Genomic DNA, 19755 nt, shown 5'->3' with positions numbered 1-19755 from the left:
CACTTGATCACCGCAACAGGTTTTTATTGTATGGAAGAACGATCTCACAACAGGCACGGTAATGTCTAAGGCGGGCTATTGTTGTGGCTGTTACCCACGCTCCCCACTCAGCTCCCCGAGCAACAAAAAAACACATAAGCACAAATCTTATTTAGGCGTTAGTTTCTGTAATTATGTCTACTATATTCTGTAATTATGTCTACTATATTGAGTAGGATGAGTGTAATCACACATGTAGGGGTGCTATGTCATGTCTAGAGGGCTCTAACAATGTTGAAAACCCTATTTAGAAGGTCGCTGACAGATTTTATATGCTCTAATTATGACAATATTTGACTTAGACATAACGAATCCTACAGAAATTCACTTATCACGGTTGGGTGTAGAACAAAGTAACCACAGTAAACGAGGGATTACGATATGAACTGAATGGACTTATCGTGTGGAAGACAGAAAATCCGAAATAAACTGAAACTTTGATGTACACTGTAATCATTCCACCCTTGAAAATGAACCGTTCGACGTAATCATGACAGGCCCAACTTCTTGCCCATAATTCCATTCTTACTCATATTCATAAGTATTGGTCCATTCAAATAAAGAAACACGAAATAAGCACAAGACCTTTATCAAGCGTGACTTCCATGATGATGCAGTCCTTCGGACCAGGGCCCCTCCTACCATCGGCCTCATCAATTGGAATGGGCGCCCCCCCGCTGGCATTGGAGTTGGGTGAACTGGAGCGGCTTAGAATGGTGGGGGTTGCACAGGGTGTGAGACTGGGGCTCCGCAGGCGAGTTCGAATTGTCAACGACACAACACCTTTTTTGAGTTGCTGTGAAGAAGAAGCAAGGGCATTGAACGATGATACCTGGGCCGCGTCCACACGAACATGCACAAATGCACATTTCATCCACCATGGAAAAAAACTGTCCATCCACACGAGTGAAGTTTTAAAACAAATGTCCACTCCAGAGTCAGGTTAGAGTACGCACCGATGAGTGTATTTTTTGGTTAATGTAAATTTTGAATTATGTCTGCTAGATATTATACAGTCTAATAACTCTAAGTGCATTGTCAGTCTAATAACCTTAGACTATCCTTCATAACTATCATAACATAGACTATCCTTCAATATCTTTCATAACACTCAATCCGAGTTGCGGATAAAATTACTGGGAGACACACAATACATAAAATGTCCAAACTCTTCAATATTTGCTGTTTTTTTCCCTGAAAATATTACAACTTTATTTTGTTTGTTTCTCACAAATTAAAAAATAAAATAAACTATGCTTGCAAAGTTGCAACTTTATTTCTCATACCACTTTTCTCTTCATATTTTGACTTATTTTTCATATTTTTGTATGTAGGTTTTTCGTCATTTATTGGTAGACATGGAACGTAACTCCCGTGAAAAGCGTGGAACTCCGCTAAAAATGTCGGGTGTCCTAATTTTGAGAAAAGAAGAAATAACTTTTGAAAAAATATATATTAAACTGTTAAATAATATACTAAGACAATATATAAATATCTATAAATTCATATATATACCATGTATATTTTTAAAGACATTTATTACTTGTATTTTATTAGCTTTAAATGGCGTCAAAATGAAAATAAAATGTGTGCTATTATGTCATTTTTTCACAAATGTAAAAGCTTCTGAGCTTCTTGAAAATAAATTTGGAAATATTTCAAGATTCATGTTGCAACTCAGTGAGACCTTGAAAGTCTGGATGGCTTGTTGGTGTGTCAGTCCTTGGAGAGACTCTCCGTTGACTTCCAGAATCTCATCTCCTATAAAGGAACAAAAAATAAACACACAAATAAATCCAACGGTGAAATACAATGAAATACCGTAACAAATGCAGCAAACGTGCTTCTGCATCATTGAATGCATCATCATGTCAACGGTGCCACAGTGAGCACCCTGCCAGTTAGGTGCTGCCCTCACACGAAGAAAGGGGACAATTACTGAGATGTTTGTGTGTGTTATATAAACCAATAATTAAGTTTCATGAACATGTTTTCAATCATGAGTTATTTTGAGTGAAAATAATATCCACTTATTTTGTTCTTCTTTCTGTTTATTATGACCCCACGTACACACATAATAAAGATGTTGTGATGTTCGGAGTTGGGAGTGTCCATGAATCCGCCTGGAGAATGTGGAAGTGTGATTCCAAGGATGGATGGAGAGACGTGTTTGTTTCAGAATCCTTCCAGATCGGACAATTTGTGAATCGGAGACACGCCTGATCAAAATTTTAAGACCAGTTGTTGTGAGGACGCTGCACTGAGCTTATGTCTGCAATCATAACAGAGTAACAATGTGGCATGGTATGATGCACATGCATTAATTATGCTAAATATGTTAATCTAATTAATGAAATCATAAAAAAAATACATATAAGACACAATATAATATTAAAATATTTGATTGAGGGAAATAAGTATTTTTTTTGAGTGTATTGGTTGTGATGGTAAAAAAATAAGGGGATAATAATAGATAATAATGGGAATAATAACCCAAGTATCAGGAGGACTAAGATGGACAGCACTGCTGTATAACCAACAGTCCCAATTGATGATTTCCCAATTGAGTGAATTCTGTGGACATGTAAGATAAAATGGAGAAAAGGAACGTCACCCTCTTTTAGTCGTCCATCAGCTGCTGCGGCACCGTGAGAGAAAATGGTCTTGACAAAGATCCCCATTTGGCCCCGTGCTGAATCCTGCCCACCAACGATACTGAAGCCTAGGCCCTGGGAAATCAATACAATTTCATTACATTGGACTTGTAGATCCTGAGTGGATCATGAACATCCTAACCAGGCAGGGTGACCAGACCTTAGCAACATTGGATTGCAAACTACAAAAGGCACTGAGAGACTTCCCCCTACTTGTGTTGGGAAGCAGCAATTATCCTGCATAGATATATAAATTAAATCAATTGCATAAATACATAAATTGCCACAAAGAGATTTGGCGCTCATAAACATATTATGACACACGTGGTATGCCAGAGAATAAGAAGATGTTGCAGGAGGGATCAGTGTTGCCAAATTAGGGTTTGGTTGCTATATTTAGAAGGTACTGTAATCAGAAAAATGCAGTGAAGAGACTTTTGGTGACCCTCCTCCATCTAAAAGGCACTCACAGGTCTGGTGAGACAACAACAATTACCATTACAACACAGCCACACATGGATTGCAGTCCTGTTTATTGATGTATTTTTTTATGGCGAGCGTCTTTGTCATGTTGGTAACACGCAGTGTGAGTGTAACTGTGTTCTTAAATGTTCCTGCCCTGTGACCCTACCTTGGATGAACTGAGGAAGATGGATATGTGGAACGGATGAATTGGATTGACATTATTTCTTGTGGGAAAATGGAGTCTGCCCTTCCGGAACAAGTTAATGATGCTAACCAATGTTACACTGTGTGTATAATATTGTGTATATATAAAGTTGGGGTTTTATAACATAGGGATTAGAGAAAATCAATAACAAATAAAAACAATAAATAAATAACAATAAAAAATAAGGAAGGTGTAGAAGATATGTCAATGGTTTTCATGTCAGGGTAGAAATAGGATTTTATCTGTTTTATTTTCAGTTATTAAATGTTATAATTGCAATTCTGCAACAAGGCAAAAATCTTCAATCTTACTAATGCTGCTTTTTTTTTAATCAAATCTAATATTCTTAACTGTAAAAATCCAAAGCAGATCTCGCGATCATTCAGACAGAAGGTGGTGTGCTCACCTTCCCTTGGCCTTTCATCAGCACGATGCTGGAGATAATAGACGGCTGTGCAAGTCGCCATGGTGATTCCACTTGAACAGTACTTAACGAGCGTGCTGATTTCTTAATGATCTGATATTCCTGGGGGGGATACAAACACAAATGCAAAAGTCAACATGGAATCTGTGTTTCTTGCACGACGGTGACTTTTCTTCACTGGTTGGTAAATGACCATCCATGAACTTTATGGGATGTTTGAGGTATTACTGGACCGAGAGCTTGTTGCTTGCCTTCAGTTTTTGATGAGAGTTTCTCATTAGCATAGCAATTAGAGTGGGCAGCTTCAGGGCATTGTTACTGTAATATCTGCACTAAGACGAGTTACTGGCTTTGATCGGACATTGCGTGTGTGTGTGTGTGTGTGTGTGTGTGTGTGTTACGCTTTGGGTGAAACATACATATTGAATGCATGGAAACTTAGTTGGTACTAGTTAGTACTCAAGGATCAAAGTTCAATCGGGAAGAGAGAAGTAGGATGAAATATTTTCATAGTTAGAGCATTGAAAACCTGTTTATGACCTTCCAAATATGGGTTTTTTAAATGAATAGAGCCATCCAGACATAAATAACACCCCTATAGTAAGGCAGGAAGTGACACTTAAGGTGCAGAGTTGAGTTTTTTTTATCTTGGCGCTACAACAGTAGCCCATGTTAGAGATTATTTACCCGTTGGAGGTCATTCATAGCTGCAATCTCCCCAGTGAGGACAGGCGGGGTCCAAGGCACTCCACCCTCGCCCCTTCCTCCTCCCCTGATGTAAGTCTCTGGGCTTATTTCTGCCTACGTTGCGGAGGTTTCCAGGCCCCATAGGAACGTAGTGTGGAGTTGCTTTTTTTCTCCCCCCTCCTCTTCTACCCTTTTTGCTCCCCCTTTTAGCGCACGGTCATCCTGCCCTGTCTACACCCTTGTCACATGGTATGGTATGTTGTATATACAGTATACACGGATGGGTGATTGCACAGTTTTGCTTGTAAAGCTGCACAAGTGACAAGTAAAGAGGCCATTCTCTCTCTGTCACTAAAAGCCAAGTCTGGTGCTTGTGTCTCGCCGAACATTACAGTAACATTACTGACATTGTTGCTTTTAAAACATCTACTTTCATTTATTTGTGAAATTTGTGAACTACAATGAGCGACTAACCGGTCTTTCTCCAGCAGTATCGAGCTGTTGGGGTAAGGAGTGTTTCCGTCTGCCCGACTTGGACGACTTCTCCAAAATGTCACAACTCTCCAAGCCATTCTCTGCAAAGAACTCATCATCTTCACCCACTGACTCCAAACGACCACTTCCTCCTATGACAAAAATAATAAGTTCAGTCACTTCGGGGAAGAATGAGATATTTAATAAGTTTTTTTAACTGTCCAGAATGGTGGGAACAGATAAGAGTGTAAAAAAATCCAGAAAATTATTCAAATTATTTTATATTTGATTGTTTTTAATTGCAAAAGTAATTCTTGTTAACACTGGTGGCCAGCCAATCACAAGGCACATAAAGGCAAACAACCATTCACACTCACATTCATACCTATGGACAATTTGGAGTGGCCAATTAACCTAGCATGTTTTTGGAATGTGGGAGGAAACCGGAGTACCCGCAGAAAAACCCATGCATGCACGGGGAGAACATGCAAACTCCACACAGAAATGGCCGAGGGTGGAATCGAACTTGGGTCTCCTAGCTGTGTGGCCTGCGCGTTAACCACTCATTGACATTTAAGACATGTGCAGCCCGGATTGACATGATGATATCAAGGGTGTGAAAAAAAAAGCATTAGTAAGACGCTGTAGCTGTAATGGATTGATACCCTGCGGTGCTCAACAAGACACATGTGCAAACCCGTCTGAAGGTTTGACATGAAAATACCTGAATGACTCACACGAGGCCTGGGAGAATGTGACCTAAACTGTACCTAAAGTATTAAACCACCTTTTGGATTGCCATCAAATACTTTATCTTTATTATACCTTTATCTAATACTAATCCATTTACAACCTTTATTTTTTGTTTCTCTGTGTTCAAATAAAGATACAATAAAAAAGTACTTTTTATAAACCATATTTGTTTACAATATATTTATCAAAAGTGATGCAGAACCACAATAAGCAAAGATACGTTTCAGTAATTCCGAACTGTATTTGCAATGTACCGACCCTGGGACTGGTGATAGAGCTTTAAGGGTGCAGGGCTGCAGCACGACCCTGTCAGGCTTGTGTCCTCTTGTTTCTCCAGGTTAGTCAACTGGAAGCGGAGACAAAGAACAACATTCGTTCTTCCCCATTTGCATATGGGTGCTGGTAATCACTTGCAATATAGTAACTCATATTTGTAGAACTTTTTCACGACATACTGAAAATGAAAGGACGCAAGGGCCACTTAGTTTTTTTTTTTACATATGCACATACATATGCTGAGAATTTATAAATATTTCAAGAAAAAATTGCATCGCAGGTTTATGATATAGGTGAAAAGCAGATGAACTGGTAGTTTGTACTCCATTTGCTCTTTTATTAACCCATTTCAAATGTTTTTTAGGTTCCAAATATTTCAAAGTTATTTATTATTAGAACTTTATTCCCATAACATAACTTTTTTTCATCAACCTAATTTTCCAAAAAAGATAACTTCCTTTTGTTTTCTCATAGTATTTGAAATAAAAACATTGTTTCCTCTATTATCTAAACTCTATGCCACTAAAATGATGTTACTTTTGATAATGATACTATTTTTCTTAAGTGCGTCTTTTTTATTACTTAATATCACTTAATATTTAGTCTTGCAAAATTGTGACTTTCTGCACAAGAATATAACTTTTTTTCCTCTAATATTTTGACTTTATTTTCATAAAATTATAGCCGTTTTTCATTCCTGTCATGTCCTGTCATATTCCAAAAATGTGACTTTACTCTAGTACCATAACTAGTACCATAGTACCATCTAGTACCATAACTTTTTTCGCAACCTAATTAAAAAAAATAACATCTTTGTTTGTTTTTCAGAATATTTACATATATAATATATAGTTTATGTATCATATACGTATATATATATATATAATATTTACATGTAAAAAATGTTTCTGTCTGAAATATTTAAACTTTTTGCTACTAAAATTACTGTACATTATTTTTTCCTCAGAATATTACAACATTATTCTGGTAAAATTACAACTTTTTCCATATTTTAACTTTGTTCTTGAAAAATTACCACAGTTATCCATTTTTTAAAAAAAAGTTTTTTGTTAAATTATATTTTTGCAATGTACCCAGGGTTTTCTTTCTTCATTATCTTTAATCTTCAGTGCCCTTCAGTCATCTCCACGGATTCAAACGATGCAAATTTAAATGATAAAACCGAAGAAGGATACACGTAGCATCAGACAATCAACCGTTCACAGTGAACTACTCCATCAGTGGGTGTATTGTACATATCATCTACAGTACACACAGACACATCCTGCTAGGGTTTGGGGTGAGTACCCAAGGTGCTATATGAGGCAGTATGGATGCTGACCAGATCTGGCAGACTGGTGGATGGGAAGTGATGAAAGCCGACATCAGATTCCTCCTGCAAGGCAGACAAGAACACAAACATCAGCTTTGACGTTGAAATCAGTGATGGACATTTCTGCCCCCTTTCCAATATGATCACTGCACTGCAAATCACTGCAGCCTCTCTGGGATTATTATTACAGTCATGGAATAAATGATGACACCACCCTTGTTTCTTCACTTTAATACCTGATAAAAATGCATTATTAAACAGCCGTTATTACTAAGTCTGAGGGGAGCCGCATGAGGCCCCAGAGCCACGGGTTGCCGACCCCTGGATGACAGTGTCAGGTAGGTTGTCAAGATGAAGCGTATGTATGCATTACCCTGCTGGCTACAACAAGCTGGACAAGTCCAGTAGCAGAGCGGAGAACCGAGACCGCCTCCTGATGGGTAAGCCCCACAAGAGACTGACCATTAATCATCAGCAACTCATCACCAGCTTGAAGACGGCCGTCTCTGGAATACAAATCAAAATATGTACGTACATGTTGAAATGTCCTGTTGCATCATACTATGAAGGGGTGAATAATACACATTTCCTTGAAAATACCTGTGGATTGTTCCTCCCTCCTCAATGTGGGCTATGTTAATGCCCTGCGAAGAGCGCTTGGAGCCACGCCCACCCGTTATCTGGATGCCCAAGCCCTCTTCACCTTTCACTAGGTGCATCTTCCAGATATGGCAGCCATCTCTTGGCTTCAAAAAGAGAAGAACAATAAAAAAAAAATCACACATGAAGCACATGAGGACTTTACAGTAGGTCCATCCATCCATTTTCCTCCGCATATCCAGGCCTGGGTCTGGGCAGCAGTCTCAGTAGGGAAGTCTAAACTTCCCAGTCTCCAGCCACCTCCTCCAACTTCACGGGGAAGACACCACGGCGTTCCCAGGCCAGCTGTGAGACATAAACCCTCCAGCGTGTCCTTGGTCTGCCCCCGGGACTTTTCCCGGATGGGCATGCCCGGAATACAGCTTCCCACCACTTGGTGGCAGTAATGGGTCAGGCAGTTGTTTAAACTAGCACTAACAAGCAGATGATGCTAGCTGCTAGCCTGTGTCGAAAGTTATGGAAACGTGTTTAAAAATCTTTAAGGCAGGATTTTCAATGCTAATTTAAATATTGGACCAGTCAAAGAACAAGTTGGGGACGAGAGACTATAGTTTTATATACAAATGTCAAGGGAGTTGGGAGCACAGCCATGTCAGTCACAGCAATTCCAGTAACGCTACTGTAATACTGGGTGAGACACACAAGCACCAGCCATGATGGCCAGAACAATAGGCTTTCATTGCATTTCACAACAGGAACAATAATCCCTGGCTACACCAACAGCTAGAAAAAACTCAACTCTATCGACGTTATCTACAGTATGTGGTTACTATAGTAGCATGTATTTTTTTTACTGTACTGTACTGTACTGTACTCCAAGCACACCTGATTTAACTATAGTATTTAAGGATGTGTGTATCTATACATGTCACTTACAGTATATATTCATATAATTGTGTAGTAACATGGAAGAAGCATGACATCCCAGAAAACAGATGGCACAAAACGTCCTCCTAATTCCATAACGACTATAAGCCATAACAGATCCTCATGTGCAAGGAAAGGATCACTACAAAATTGTAGGAAATCCCCTCATTTGTTGGGGGGGGGGGGGGGGGGGTACATGCTATGTTGGAAAATGTATTTGATAAACACTCACTTATTGTAATCGTTGTTATACACATTCTGAGTATGAAGTTAAATGGTAAAATAAGCATCAAGTCTTGGTTTACACAAATACATTTGTTTGGTCACTTCCTATTTCTGCAGGGTGCTTAGTGTTCTCTGTCTTTGTTTCAGGCAGCTTGGTCGGGTGACTGGGCGCTTAGCGGCAAGGCAGGTGGACGCAAATGGCAACCATCACTACTCGCAAACCTTCCTTGTTGCTCTGTTCCTAGCCAATGCTACATGGTACATAATGCTACATTGTACCTTGTTTTAGACACTATACGATCGCGACTTTGTTTGCTGAATTCTTATTATTGACAGTTTTTGTACATTTTTGTTGTTAATTGACAAAGAACTTAATAGAACAAACCTAACCAGCCCGTCACATTCGACATAGTTCAACATCTGCTTGTGGTTTTATTGGATAAAGTATTTGATAACATTCATTTGAAAGTGCATGTGACTGTAACTGATGTTTTTTTCCATGTAAAATCCCTCTGATATGGGTTAATACACCAGCTGTCTCTCAATCCTCTGACCCACATTGTAAACCTCTATCTTGCTTTCCTTACATCAGCAGGTGGTTTTATTGTTTTGTGGTTGAATATGCCCTTTCATTAATAAAAAAAAAATAACTTATGAAACATTTTCAAGTATAAAAATGGCACCAGATTAAAAGAGGCATCGTCAATTTTTGATAAAATTGAAGGCATTTAAGTGCGTCTTATATTACGGAAAATACAGTACAAGTACCAATACGAGTAACAACAGCTATTTTTGTCCCAGCAAAGTATTTCATTCAAAGCATTTAAAAGCTGATTCATTTAGCTGCCTCTGTCAGACAGAAAAATGGCCACAAATGGCCCCCAGGCCACACTTTGGACACCACTGCTCTAACCAAAAACCATCCATTTTCTATGCTGCTTATCCTCACTAGGGTCGCTGGAGCCTATCCCAGCTGACTTCGGGCGAGAGGCGGGGTACACCCTGGACTGGTGGCCAGCCAATCACAGGGCACATATAGACAAACAACCATTCACACTCACATTCATACCTATGGACAATTTGGAGTCTCCAATGAACCGTGTGGCCAACATGTTAACCACTTGGCCACCCGTAACTGAAACATACTCTAATCAAATCAACTTGACATATACGGAAGAAATAAAAAGAATTACTGAGTACCTGATTGGAAAGTTGACTGGAAAGAGAATCCCTTTTAGTTTCCAAGAGTTGCCGATGACTTCTCGAAGGAAGAGTAGCAGTGCCTCCACTGAGGCGATGATGGTGATCAGCTCTCAGTTGACGAAAGGTGCCATGACTGTCCTCTATCGAAGTACGCGTGGAGAAGATATGTCCCGTGTCGACTCCTTTACCGTCCAAGGTGCTGAGGTCACTGTAGTAACTCGAGTATTCCGAGTCGATGCTGTCTTTGTCCTTGCAGGGCGACCGTGAAATGACGCCAAACTTGCGTGTGCGTTTGCACGTTGATGGACTATCAGTGGAGTCGGAGGAAGCCGTGCACGGTGGCTGTTCATCCCAGCTGTCATTGCTGACGGACGTGCTGAGGAGGCCATCGAAGCGACACGGAGGCGGAGGGGCCTTGCGTTTGAACCGTCGCAGCAGGACAAGGTAGATGTCGCCTCCGTTCCAGCACTGATCGGCCAGGTAGCTGAAAAAAAAAACACATTCAATGAATAAGTGTATGGTAAATAGGCAACCCTATTGTGACAAACCTCAGGGGACACACCCACTAGATAGATAAATGGGGAGCCATCCACACTTATAATTTAGAACAAGAAAAGCCTTATTCATTAAAAGTGAAAAATATTCAAAAAATGCATTAATAATAATAATAATGATAATCAATAGTTCATTTGCCTAGATTCAACCTGGATGAGCGAGAAGGTACACAGACACTCCTCCATAAGAAGACATACCTGGCTCCACCAACATCTACTCCCACCATCAGCTGTCCATTCAGTGACAGCAGTTCATCCCTCAGTTTGATTCTCTCACAACAGGCTGCCGGGCTTCCCTTTCTCACTTCCGTCACCCAGATGCAGCCCACATGCATGATGGGACTTTGATCTCGTCTCCTCCTTGGCCCTCCCTTTTTTCTTCCATCCGGGTCCCCAAAAATTGGGATGTTACCAAAGCTCAAGCCAAAATCGGCTGTATCCCCTTCCTTTTTCCTGACGGAAACGGCATGAACTTCAACATCCGGGCCTTCGTTGTAGGATGGCAGGTCGGACGATGGAGCCGTGTCGTCCTCCATGAAATTGAAGTTGATGTACTCGACCAGCTTACGGATGGCATCCAGACACAGGGGCAAGTCCTCCACATGAATTCTACTAATGTCACTGCAACCGCATACTTGATCCCCATTTTGGCAGCAGCCCTGTAAAAAGAGTCGAGACCAACAAGATGATCAACCAATCTATTCAACCACCAAGTTTTCATACAAACAATAATTTGTGTATTACCGTAGATATACAATACAGCCATAGCTTCCACATTTACCCGGAATGTCCTGAGACTTAAGAAGAATGAGTGATAATAAATTAGAACTGATTTCATCCATTCTGGAGAGATGGCAAGTCTACCGCCAAAAAGGAAAGTAATCGAAACACAAACATGCTACAAAAACCTTGGAACATATTACATATTATATGACTCCCATGAGCTTGGAGGTCTCCATCCATACTAATTAATTCCTCAAATCATTTGGGACATCAAGGAAAGCAGTCTTGCACAACTTGACACCACTCCTACCAGGGCGCTCCCAAAAGAAGCATCCAGGGTACCACAGAGTGCTATTTGCATGCTGTGGTAGCCCCGACCCCCCGCCAGAGAGCAGTAAGTCCTGACCCCACTCTTCAGGTGTCCGATACCTGTATCTTTTGGCAGGATACCGGTCTGTCCCTGATGTTTTTTCCAGGCCATTTTCCAAAAGTCTTCGCCTCACTGCGTGAGCAGACGCGCCCACGCTTAGTTGCTACCGTTCCTGAGCAAGCGCTGCGCTTGTGGTGCGCTGATACGGCAGCTGAATCAACTTTGGGAGACAGTTGATGGACTTTCTTAGGCACCCTGATGACTTCTTCACAGCAATTGAACCTTCTCTCAACTGGTTTAGGTGCAGTCGTACTAGCATCATTTCTTTTAGTATAACAGTCATAACAGGTCATTTGTAACTTTTCTGTTAACAAAAGGAATCCTACTTTGCGGGAATTCACTTATTACGGTTGGGTCTGATTTATGATGGAGGAGGGATTACTGTACATTGTTTTATGATTGACTAAACAGGAAATTCACATTATGAACAAAATGTCGAAATACTGTACAGTAGGGAGACTTACCTTGCTGCCACAAGTTTCCAGAGTCAAGTCGTGACTCTGGTGTGATCTCTTAGCCTGAGCTCCAAGCCACTCATTGAGCAGTGGAAGGATGCTGAGGGCATTGTCCTGGGAGATGGGCATCCTGGCATCCTGGGCCGACTGAGGCTCCCTCACCAACAACAGTGTTGATGCCGCCAAATGTAAACACGGGCACAAGGAGTCCGTCAAATCAATCTAAAAATGACCATGGTAAAGCCAACACTGGTCGCCGGAGTCCATCCCAAGGAAACTTCAACTTCCATTCAATATTCCAAGCGATTATGGAGGTGCCTGGATTCCTGGCATAAAGCTGCTCCGGCTTTTGCACCATCAGACCAATACCTAAGAAGAACAGAATAACATGTCACGGGGCAACAAATTCAATACATAGCATACCCGATGCGTTTTCTTCTAAGACTTTCTAATACGCTTCTGCCTTGGAGACTATGTGTTGGTGAGTGATTAGGTATTTTAAACAGCTGTGTTGTTTAAGTTGAATTGTATCCATTAGGGTTCCAACAAACGATTATTTTAATAATAATTTTTAATTTCTTCAATTAATTGGATTAAAACAAATACATTTTTAATTGTAGTGTTTTAGCAGCAATTCCTTTTAAAGGGGAACTACTATTTCATTTAATTGTGGGCTCCTCTAGAGCAACAACACACGACAACCCACACAGAAGGTTTTCTAGATCTTCCAGAATTTGCACCTATTCCAGCTGTGTTTCCTAGGATTTCTCTACTTCAATTTTTTGACAGATTTTTTTCTAGGGCTGCAATTAACAAATATTTCCTTTTTTAATGAATCTTGATGATTAATTGAATAATCAGCTAGGCCCTAGACAGACGAAAATAAGGATGCCACAAACAGTTAGCGGTTTGTTCTGCAACATATAAGAAAAATGTCCCTTGCTGTTTTCCAGAGTAAAAAAAGATGTGTGTGAATGTGTCTGAATATTTCGCCTAAAACACTGACATAATAGGGCTACTTTCACTAAAATATTCACATTTGAGACGCTGAAATCAGAGGATATTTGAATTTTTTTAATTTAAAAAAATATTAGATTTTCGTCTATTGTCTAATTCGTCTAATTTTCATCTAACGTGAAATGTGTGGTGTAATTATCCAACCCCCCCTAAAAACAACACTTTCAAAACATCACTGGGAATGTCTGAGGACCGACATGTCCACAGTGAGTGACCGCAACTCCACACTGCCCCGGGTAGAAAGGTCAAAACTGGCCAAACTGGGTGAGTATGGCACTGTCACAAACATGCACCTTACTAAAATAACACCCCAAAGAAAAGCATCACGATCCACACTCACTGAAATGATGTTGCTTGTTATTAATTGTCTGAAACACAGTAAGCCAAAGATAAATCCCAAGGGGCCTCGTTTGTAAAGATTTGGGGAATCTGGAGAGACCAGTCAGCAAACTTAACTACAGACAGAGAACCACATCTGTGGATGAAAACACAGGCGACCACGAGACCGCACTGTAATGACTATGGAGAGCCTGAGCCTCAAATAAACTGTTGGGCTGTGTGGTAGCATCTGTCTTTACTATTCAAGTACACTCCAAGTGAAAGCAAGCAGGACCTGTCCTCCCCGAGCAGCGTTTAAAATTGCATGTTTACGAGGAAGTACCGTATGTTTCTATAGTGGTGTCATGCCACTGAACGAAACATTGAGCCTACAACTGTATAGTGGATGCATCTATAGATTTGCTGAATTTTAAACATTTTTAATGCAATAATCACAAGTTTTCACTGCTAACTGGAGATAAATTGCATGCTTTTAAGTTGTGTTTACCTTCTGCACTAAATCTTTCGACAGGAGGAAAATTACAAGCAGTGACGGTAGGAAGACAGAACCACTAGAGAATTGAGATTGTGACTGCCACAGACCAGTTATATGTCCACGAAACACACAAATGAGCACTGTTTCTTTAAGAAAGTACTCCTAATCTCAACTCATAATCAGGGTAAACGACACCTGTCACACAAAAACTCTCTTCCATTCAAAGCTCTCTACCACCATGGACAAGACCAAAGAGATGACCTTATGGAAAAGACTGTAGACCTGCCCAGGACTGGAATCGGAAGACCACCAGCAAGAAACTTGGTGTGACAGAGACCACTAATAATTCGGAATAATGTGGTTGATAACAGAGCACAGTCAGCAAGAAAAACATTAGCAAGTCACTTTGCTGTGGATTGGGATCCTCTGAAAGTAGGTAGCTCTGCCCCTGCTTGCCAAAATAGTTTCTCCACCAAGTACTAAGCCACATTTTGCTTTAGACTTCAGACAGGACACCAACAGAGACACGATCCAGTGCATTCCGATACAACCGCTCGTGGCAAGTTTAGTGTTAGGAAGAAAACCTTTTGTTGACTGTGTGCACAAGCATTGCGTTTAGCGGTCAGACCCTTTACAAAGAATTACATGCCAACATCGAGCGGGTCTAGCAAATCCCCGGTTCAACAGGGGCAGATCTCTTCTTAGTGGTCTTTGTTGCAGCTCCCGTGGAGAGACAATGCCGATGACCGTGTGGTCAGGAAAATCAGCTGACAATTCCACTTTTTGCATCAACATAGACAACTGCTCAGCTGGTCAAATAAACTGCAAGTCAGGCCAATGTGCTGACAACTAAGTGTTCCGCCTGAATTAGACGTAAACACAGAGGTTCGAGTTATCGCATGAAATTTGTACAAGTGCCCACAATTTTAGTGGCGCAGACACATACCTGTGGGTGCACGGAAGCACATGCTTACACACGTGACTGAAAGATGACTGACACAAGAGAGTGTAGTCGTCCATCAGCTTCAGGCCCCTCCATGATAAGTGAATTTCTTATTTATGAACGTTTTCGTAGTTGGAGTATAGAAAATCTGTTTAAATACGGTTTTCAGCATTAGACCCCACTAGACGCTGAATGCCGCCCCACAGACACCTTTACACTCCTATTACCCAATAGAGTAGATATAAGACATAAGATCAAATAAGACATAAATAAGACTTATACCTAAATCAGGAAGGGGGAAACCGCTTTTTCACACCACTGTATGGTTCCAAGCTTATTCACTTTGTCTCAGATCCATCCTGAAATGCTAACCGTTGCACCCATGGAAATGGTATTACCTTCTGTTTTTTGACTACGACAAAAAATAATAATAATAAACAGAATCATGCAGCCCTATCAGGGACTTTGAGTGAGTCCCAAACAGATATTGCTCCGTGGTACAACTTTATATACATATGTATATTTTACATTACGGCGAGACGAGGCTATTTAGTGGTGTTGTGTATGTTTTGAATTCCTTCACCCCTCTTCGGCACAATGTTTCGTGTTTCAGATTGACCCAGATGTCTCAACCAATCCTATCATACCCCTCCCCCGCTATTGTGACCATATGGGCAGATTAGGAATTAGGATTAGGAAATGTGTATGTCTGAAATGTAAAGTTGAGACAGAATAGAAGCGGAAAAAGCAATGCTGTCCATTGTAGTCTTGTCACATATAACCAGATGGTTATAGCCAAGGCTTTCATTCACAGTACGAACCATGCTAAGTAGATCGTTTTAATAAATTGTTTTACTCAGTGGAGTGGACCCTCCAAAGTCACACAATTTGGAGTTTAACCAAAATGCTCTGGAAAATAGGACTCAAAAGGCCAACAAAAACTTGGATGTGAAACGTCCCTCATCCATGACACTGGGCAGGACATCAGCAAATCTCACTAGACTTCCAGCTCATCTCCAGCGGTGTTGCCAAGCCTCGGCACAAGTGCCTCTGCTGGCATGTGGTGGTTTAACCAGTGACCGCGTTTCCATGCACACAATATCACAAGTATCACCAAGTCTTAACCCAATGTTGTTGCTAATAACATCACGTCTGGGACTGCATCAAGCAATTATTTTCTTACTCGATTAATCTGAAGCTTGTTGTTTCCATTAATCGAGTAATGGATGAGGCCTGAGATGGACCGGATCAATATGAAACAAAAACAGTGGTTACATCCACAACATGTCAGAAAAGAGGCAAAAAATGACAGTTTTCCAAAGTCAAGGCTGATGTGTGTCAATATCTCATTTTGCCGAAAAACAAAGATAATATGTCTGCTTGGATGACTCAGGAAATTAACAAATAATTACATATGAGTGGCTAAAATACAAAAAGGAATTATTCAAACAATACAACATCGTTGACTTGTTGACTGCGCTTACGTATTATGCACTGACCTAGGCGGAAAAGAAAGTACTCCCCACCAATCGTGTATTACTTAGACAAGCTCTCCATCAGAGCTGCAACCATTAATCTATTATCCATTTTCTGTATTATTTTGGTATTCAATTAATCGTTCATACGTTTAATTCACTTGGAAAAAACAGTAATGGACATTTTTGCCTCTTTCTGACATGTTGCAGACCAAACCACTAACTGTTTGTGTTTGGTTCATATTGATTCGATCCGTATGAGGTAGGGGTCAACCTGTGGCACGGCAATGGTGTGTGGATCTTCTGCCTCCTTTTTGGTAACATACCATTAATATATCCCCCAGAAAATAAACAGCCACAAACAGTATATTTGTTACATTCTGTCAATTTTAAAAGTTTCTAATCTGGTATCCGGCCTAACAGATCATTTCATTCATCAAAACAACAAGCTTCAGATTAAGACTAAGAATAATGGTTTGTTGCAGCTGTAGGTGTATCAATCGCTTGTGGTTTTGTAGTTCAGGATGGTACCCATGTGGAAAGCGATGATCCACTGGAAACCTTTACCTCCTCTCTTCCACAACATGCCGGACTCAAACTAATCCCACAATCTTGTTCCTTGTTAGCACAGAACATGTGCAATAATCACTTCATATTCCACTATTTGTGTCTGTATATGTGCTAATAATGAGCTTGATACAAGCGTATCAGGGTTGGCTTTAATCATGGCAAAATCACCTTGATTCACAATTGGCAATCTGAAAAAGTATTGTTCACATTTCTCAAAGGTTTTCACAATGGAATATTGTGTGTGTGTGTGGGGGGGGGGGGGGGGGGGGCATAGGAAATGATGCACGGGTTACAAATCGTCCAGATGGATTTTGCATCACATGAAGACCTCAAGCAATACAGTCTGCCCCACAGCCAGAATGCTAATCACTTAGAGGAGTTTGCATGTTACTGTATGTTGCTAGGTTTGGGTTGGGTCAATGCTGACTTCTTTGACATTGTGAATGATTTTGGATCATTTCGATTGCTTTTTATTATGAAGTTTTGTCAAATGCAGATGTGGAGGAACAAATGCAATGCAGTCGGCTATGCTGTATACATAAATATACAGACATAAATAACAGACTATGCACGTGTGCACACCAACGCTAACTGTAAAGGATAACATTACATTAAATATTAAAGGAGCTATTTATAAAGCAAAGTCCTTTTGGCTACTCGTTTAGAAAGCAGGTACCATGTTTATATAGCCCTTGAACACAACATTATCTGTGAAGATTTTTGTAAAATTCGTCACAAAAATGGCTGGGATTGAATGAGTTAAACTTGTCAAAGTGTACTGTATATTGTTGAATATGATATTATTGTAAACCCTCAACGGATTGTTACATATTGTTGAAACATTCCATAGTTTTTAGTGAAAAAGTGTCTTTTTGCCCAGTAGCGGGCCAGAAATGACCCACGGGCCGTAATTTGAACATCCTTGGTCAAACCTATGAAGCCAGATTTTACACATGCAGGAGAAAAAGACCAATTGAAATAAGAACAGAGTGCTAATGCATGCATCTGGGTATGAAAATATGGAATTGTGTAGAAGGAAGCGTGTTACAAAGAGATTAAAACCAGATTGCATGGACGGAAAATAATAATTTACCTTAGTCTGCATGGCGATCCATCTTGAAGCTGACTGTCCATTCCAGGTCAAAACGCATTGAATGTCCATATGGTAATGTTGTAATCAAGAAAAGAAATGATACTAACTTAGAAAAGCACATCGACCGTAAAAAATGCACTTTTAAAGTCCAATAAAATAAATAGCGATTCAGCACAAAGTGGCTTCGCGCACCAAAGTCTTCGTGAATATAAAACACGACATAAATAAAACATCTCAGAAACAAAAACAACCTTTTCCTTTTCCCTGTTGCTTAGCATCGAAGGTAGTTGAAGAAAAAGGTTAGATTCAAATGCTTTGGGGAATCGAGCGACATTTGTCAGCCAGGCGGAGCCAAAACATCCACGACGACGTTGTTATTACCCTGACTCCGCCTCCATTCAACTATTTACACCACTTTTACCATTTAAAAAGCACGTTTTAATCATATATGTACTTTTGTGCTGCTTTTTAATGGCGTGTTTCAATTTTGGTACGGTTTTATTTCTTCACGTTATTTTTTAACGGTTTATTCCTGGCCGCCATAACTCAAATCTACGGCGGCCGAGAGGTATTAAAAAAAAAACCCACTCACAAATACAAACGTTTAGAAATCAATAACACTTTAAAAACGTTGACACACATTCTCATATCATACTTCACAGTCAAATATAGCAACCTTAAAACTGATTTTGCCAAAAATGAAGTTATTGTTTGACCCATAGGTAAATTATAGACCACAAATTTACAGTCACATCCTGGAGGTAACAATCCATATGCATTGTGCATTTGACATTTAACATGTTAACATTTTTAGATGAAATATATTACATTTTTGAAGTCTATTTATATGTTGTTTTTTGTAATAGAATGGCGCTCCTGGTCACGGGGAAGGTTGACAGTATTTCCCACAAGCGGGGGCGACTATGGGCCCACTGGTATGTGACCCCAGGTGCCCATCCTCTCTGGTCTCCCACCATCCTGTCTTTTGTCTCCATCTGCTGGATACTTTTTGTATTACATTGACCGTGAAGGGGACCTTTTATGCTTTTTCCACTTTTCTGACCTACAAATGTAGATAGAATGTTGTATTATTGTGTTAAACGATGTCAACGTTTCAGATAATGATGTTTGCCTTAATTTGGACAAGCGAGAGGATTGTACTCACGATAATCAGCCGTTACAATGCTAGCAATGCTATGCTAGCAGTGCAAGCGAGTCCGACTAACAACTGGTGAGAGACAAAACTCGCTATAAAAGCTAATTCGGCTAATCGGACAGTCGGTGTTGACATGAGGTGTTGCTTAGCAACCGCACTATGGCAAAGTCAAGGGAGAAAAGAAGAGGATCTCCTCACGGATCTACTAGCGGATCTGCTAACTCTTGCATCTGGGATTGTAGCAGTCCAGATATGGTTAC

The 19755-nt window shown here is 40.3% G+C and overlaps 1 protein-coding gene across 2 annotated transcripts in view; it reads right to left on the bottom strand.

Annotated features, from left to right (window-relative positions):
• Positions 1-18953, bottom strand: part of pdzd2 (PDZ domain containing 2) — a 30227-nt gene extending 11274 nt beyond the window's left edge. For both annotated transcript variants that reach the window (XM_078789224.1, XM_058070949.2), the window contains exons 1-13: positions 18340-18953; positions 12437-12796; positions 11018-11478; positions 10263-10749; positions 7911-8056; positions 7684-7816; positions 7320-7373; positions 5960-6047; positions 4949-5100; positions 3770-3889; positions 2654-2768; positions 1727-1800; positions 625-835 (exon numbers count right to left, since the gene is read on the bottom strand). In XM_078789224.1, coding sequence (XP_078645350.1) covers positions 625-835; positions 1727-1800; positions 2654-2768; positions 3770-3889; positions 4949-5100; positions 5960-6047; positions 7320-7373; positions 7684-7816; positions 7911-8056; positions 10263-10749; positions 11018-11478; positions 12437-12556 — 2161 coding nt within the window. In that variant the 5' untranslated portion in view covers positions 12557-12796; positions 18340-18953. The remainder of the gene's footprint in view (positions 1-624; positions 836-1726; positions 1801-2653; positions 2769-3769; positions 3890-4948; positions 5101-5959; positions 6048-7319; positions 7374-7683; positions 7817-7910; positions 8057-10262; positions 10750-11017; positions 11479-12436; positions 12797-18339) is intronic.
• Positions 18954-19755: the final 802 nt, after the last annotated feature.

This window comes from Doryrhamphus excisus, linkage group LG3 (genome assembly GCF_037039965.1).
Source record: "Doryrhamphus excisus strain RoL-2023G ecotype Guam linkage group LG3, RoL_Dexc_Guam_v1.1, whole genome shotgun sequence".
NCBI classification, from domain to species: Eukaryota; Metazoa; Chordata; class Actinopteri; order Syngnathiformes; family Syngnathidae; genus Doryrhamphus; species Doryrhamphus excisus.
Note: the sequence above shows the minus strand (reverse complement) of the source record. Positions and strands in the feature narration are given on the sequence as shown.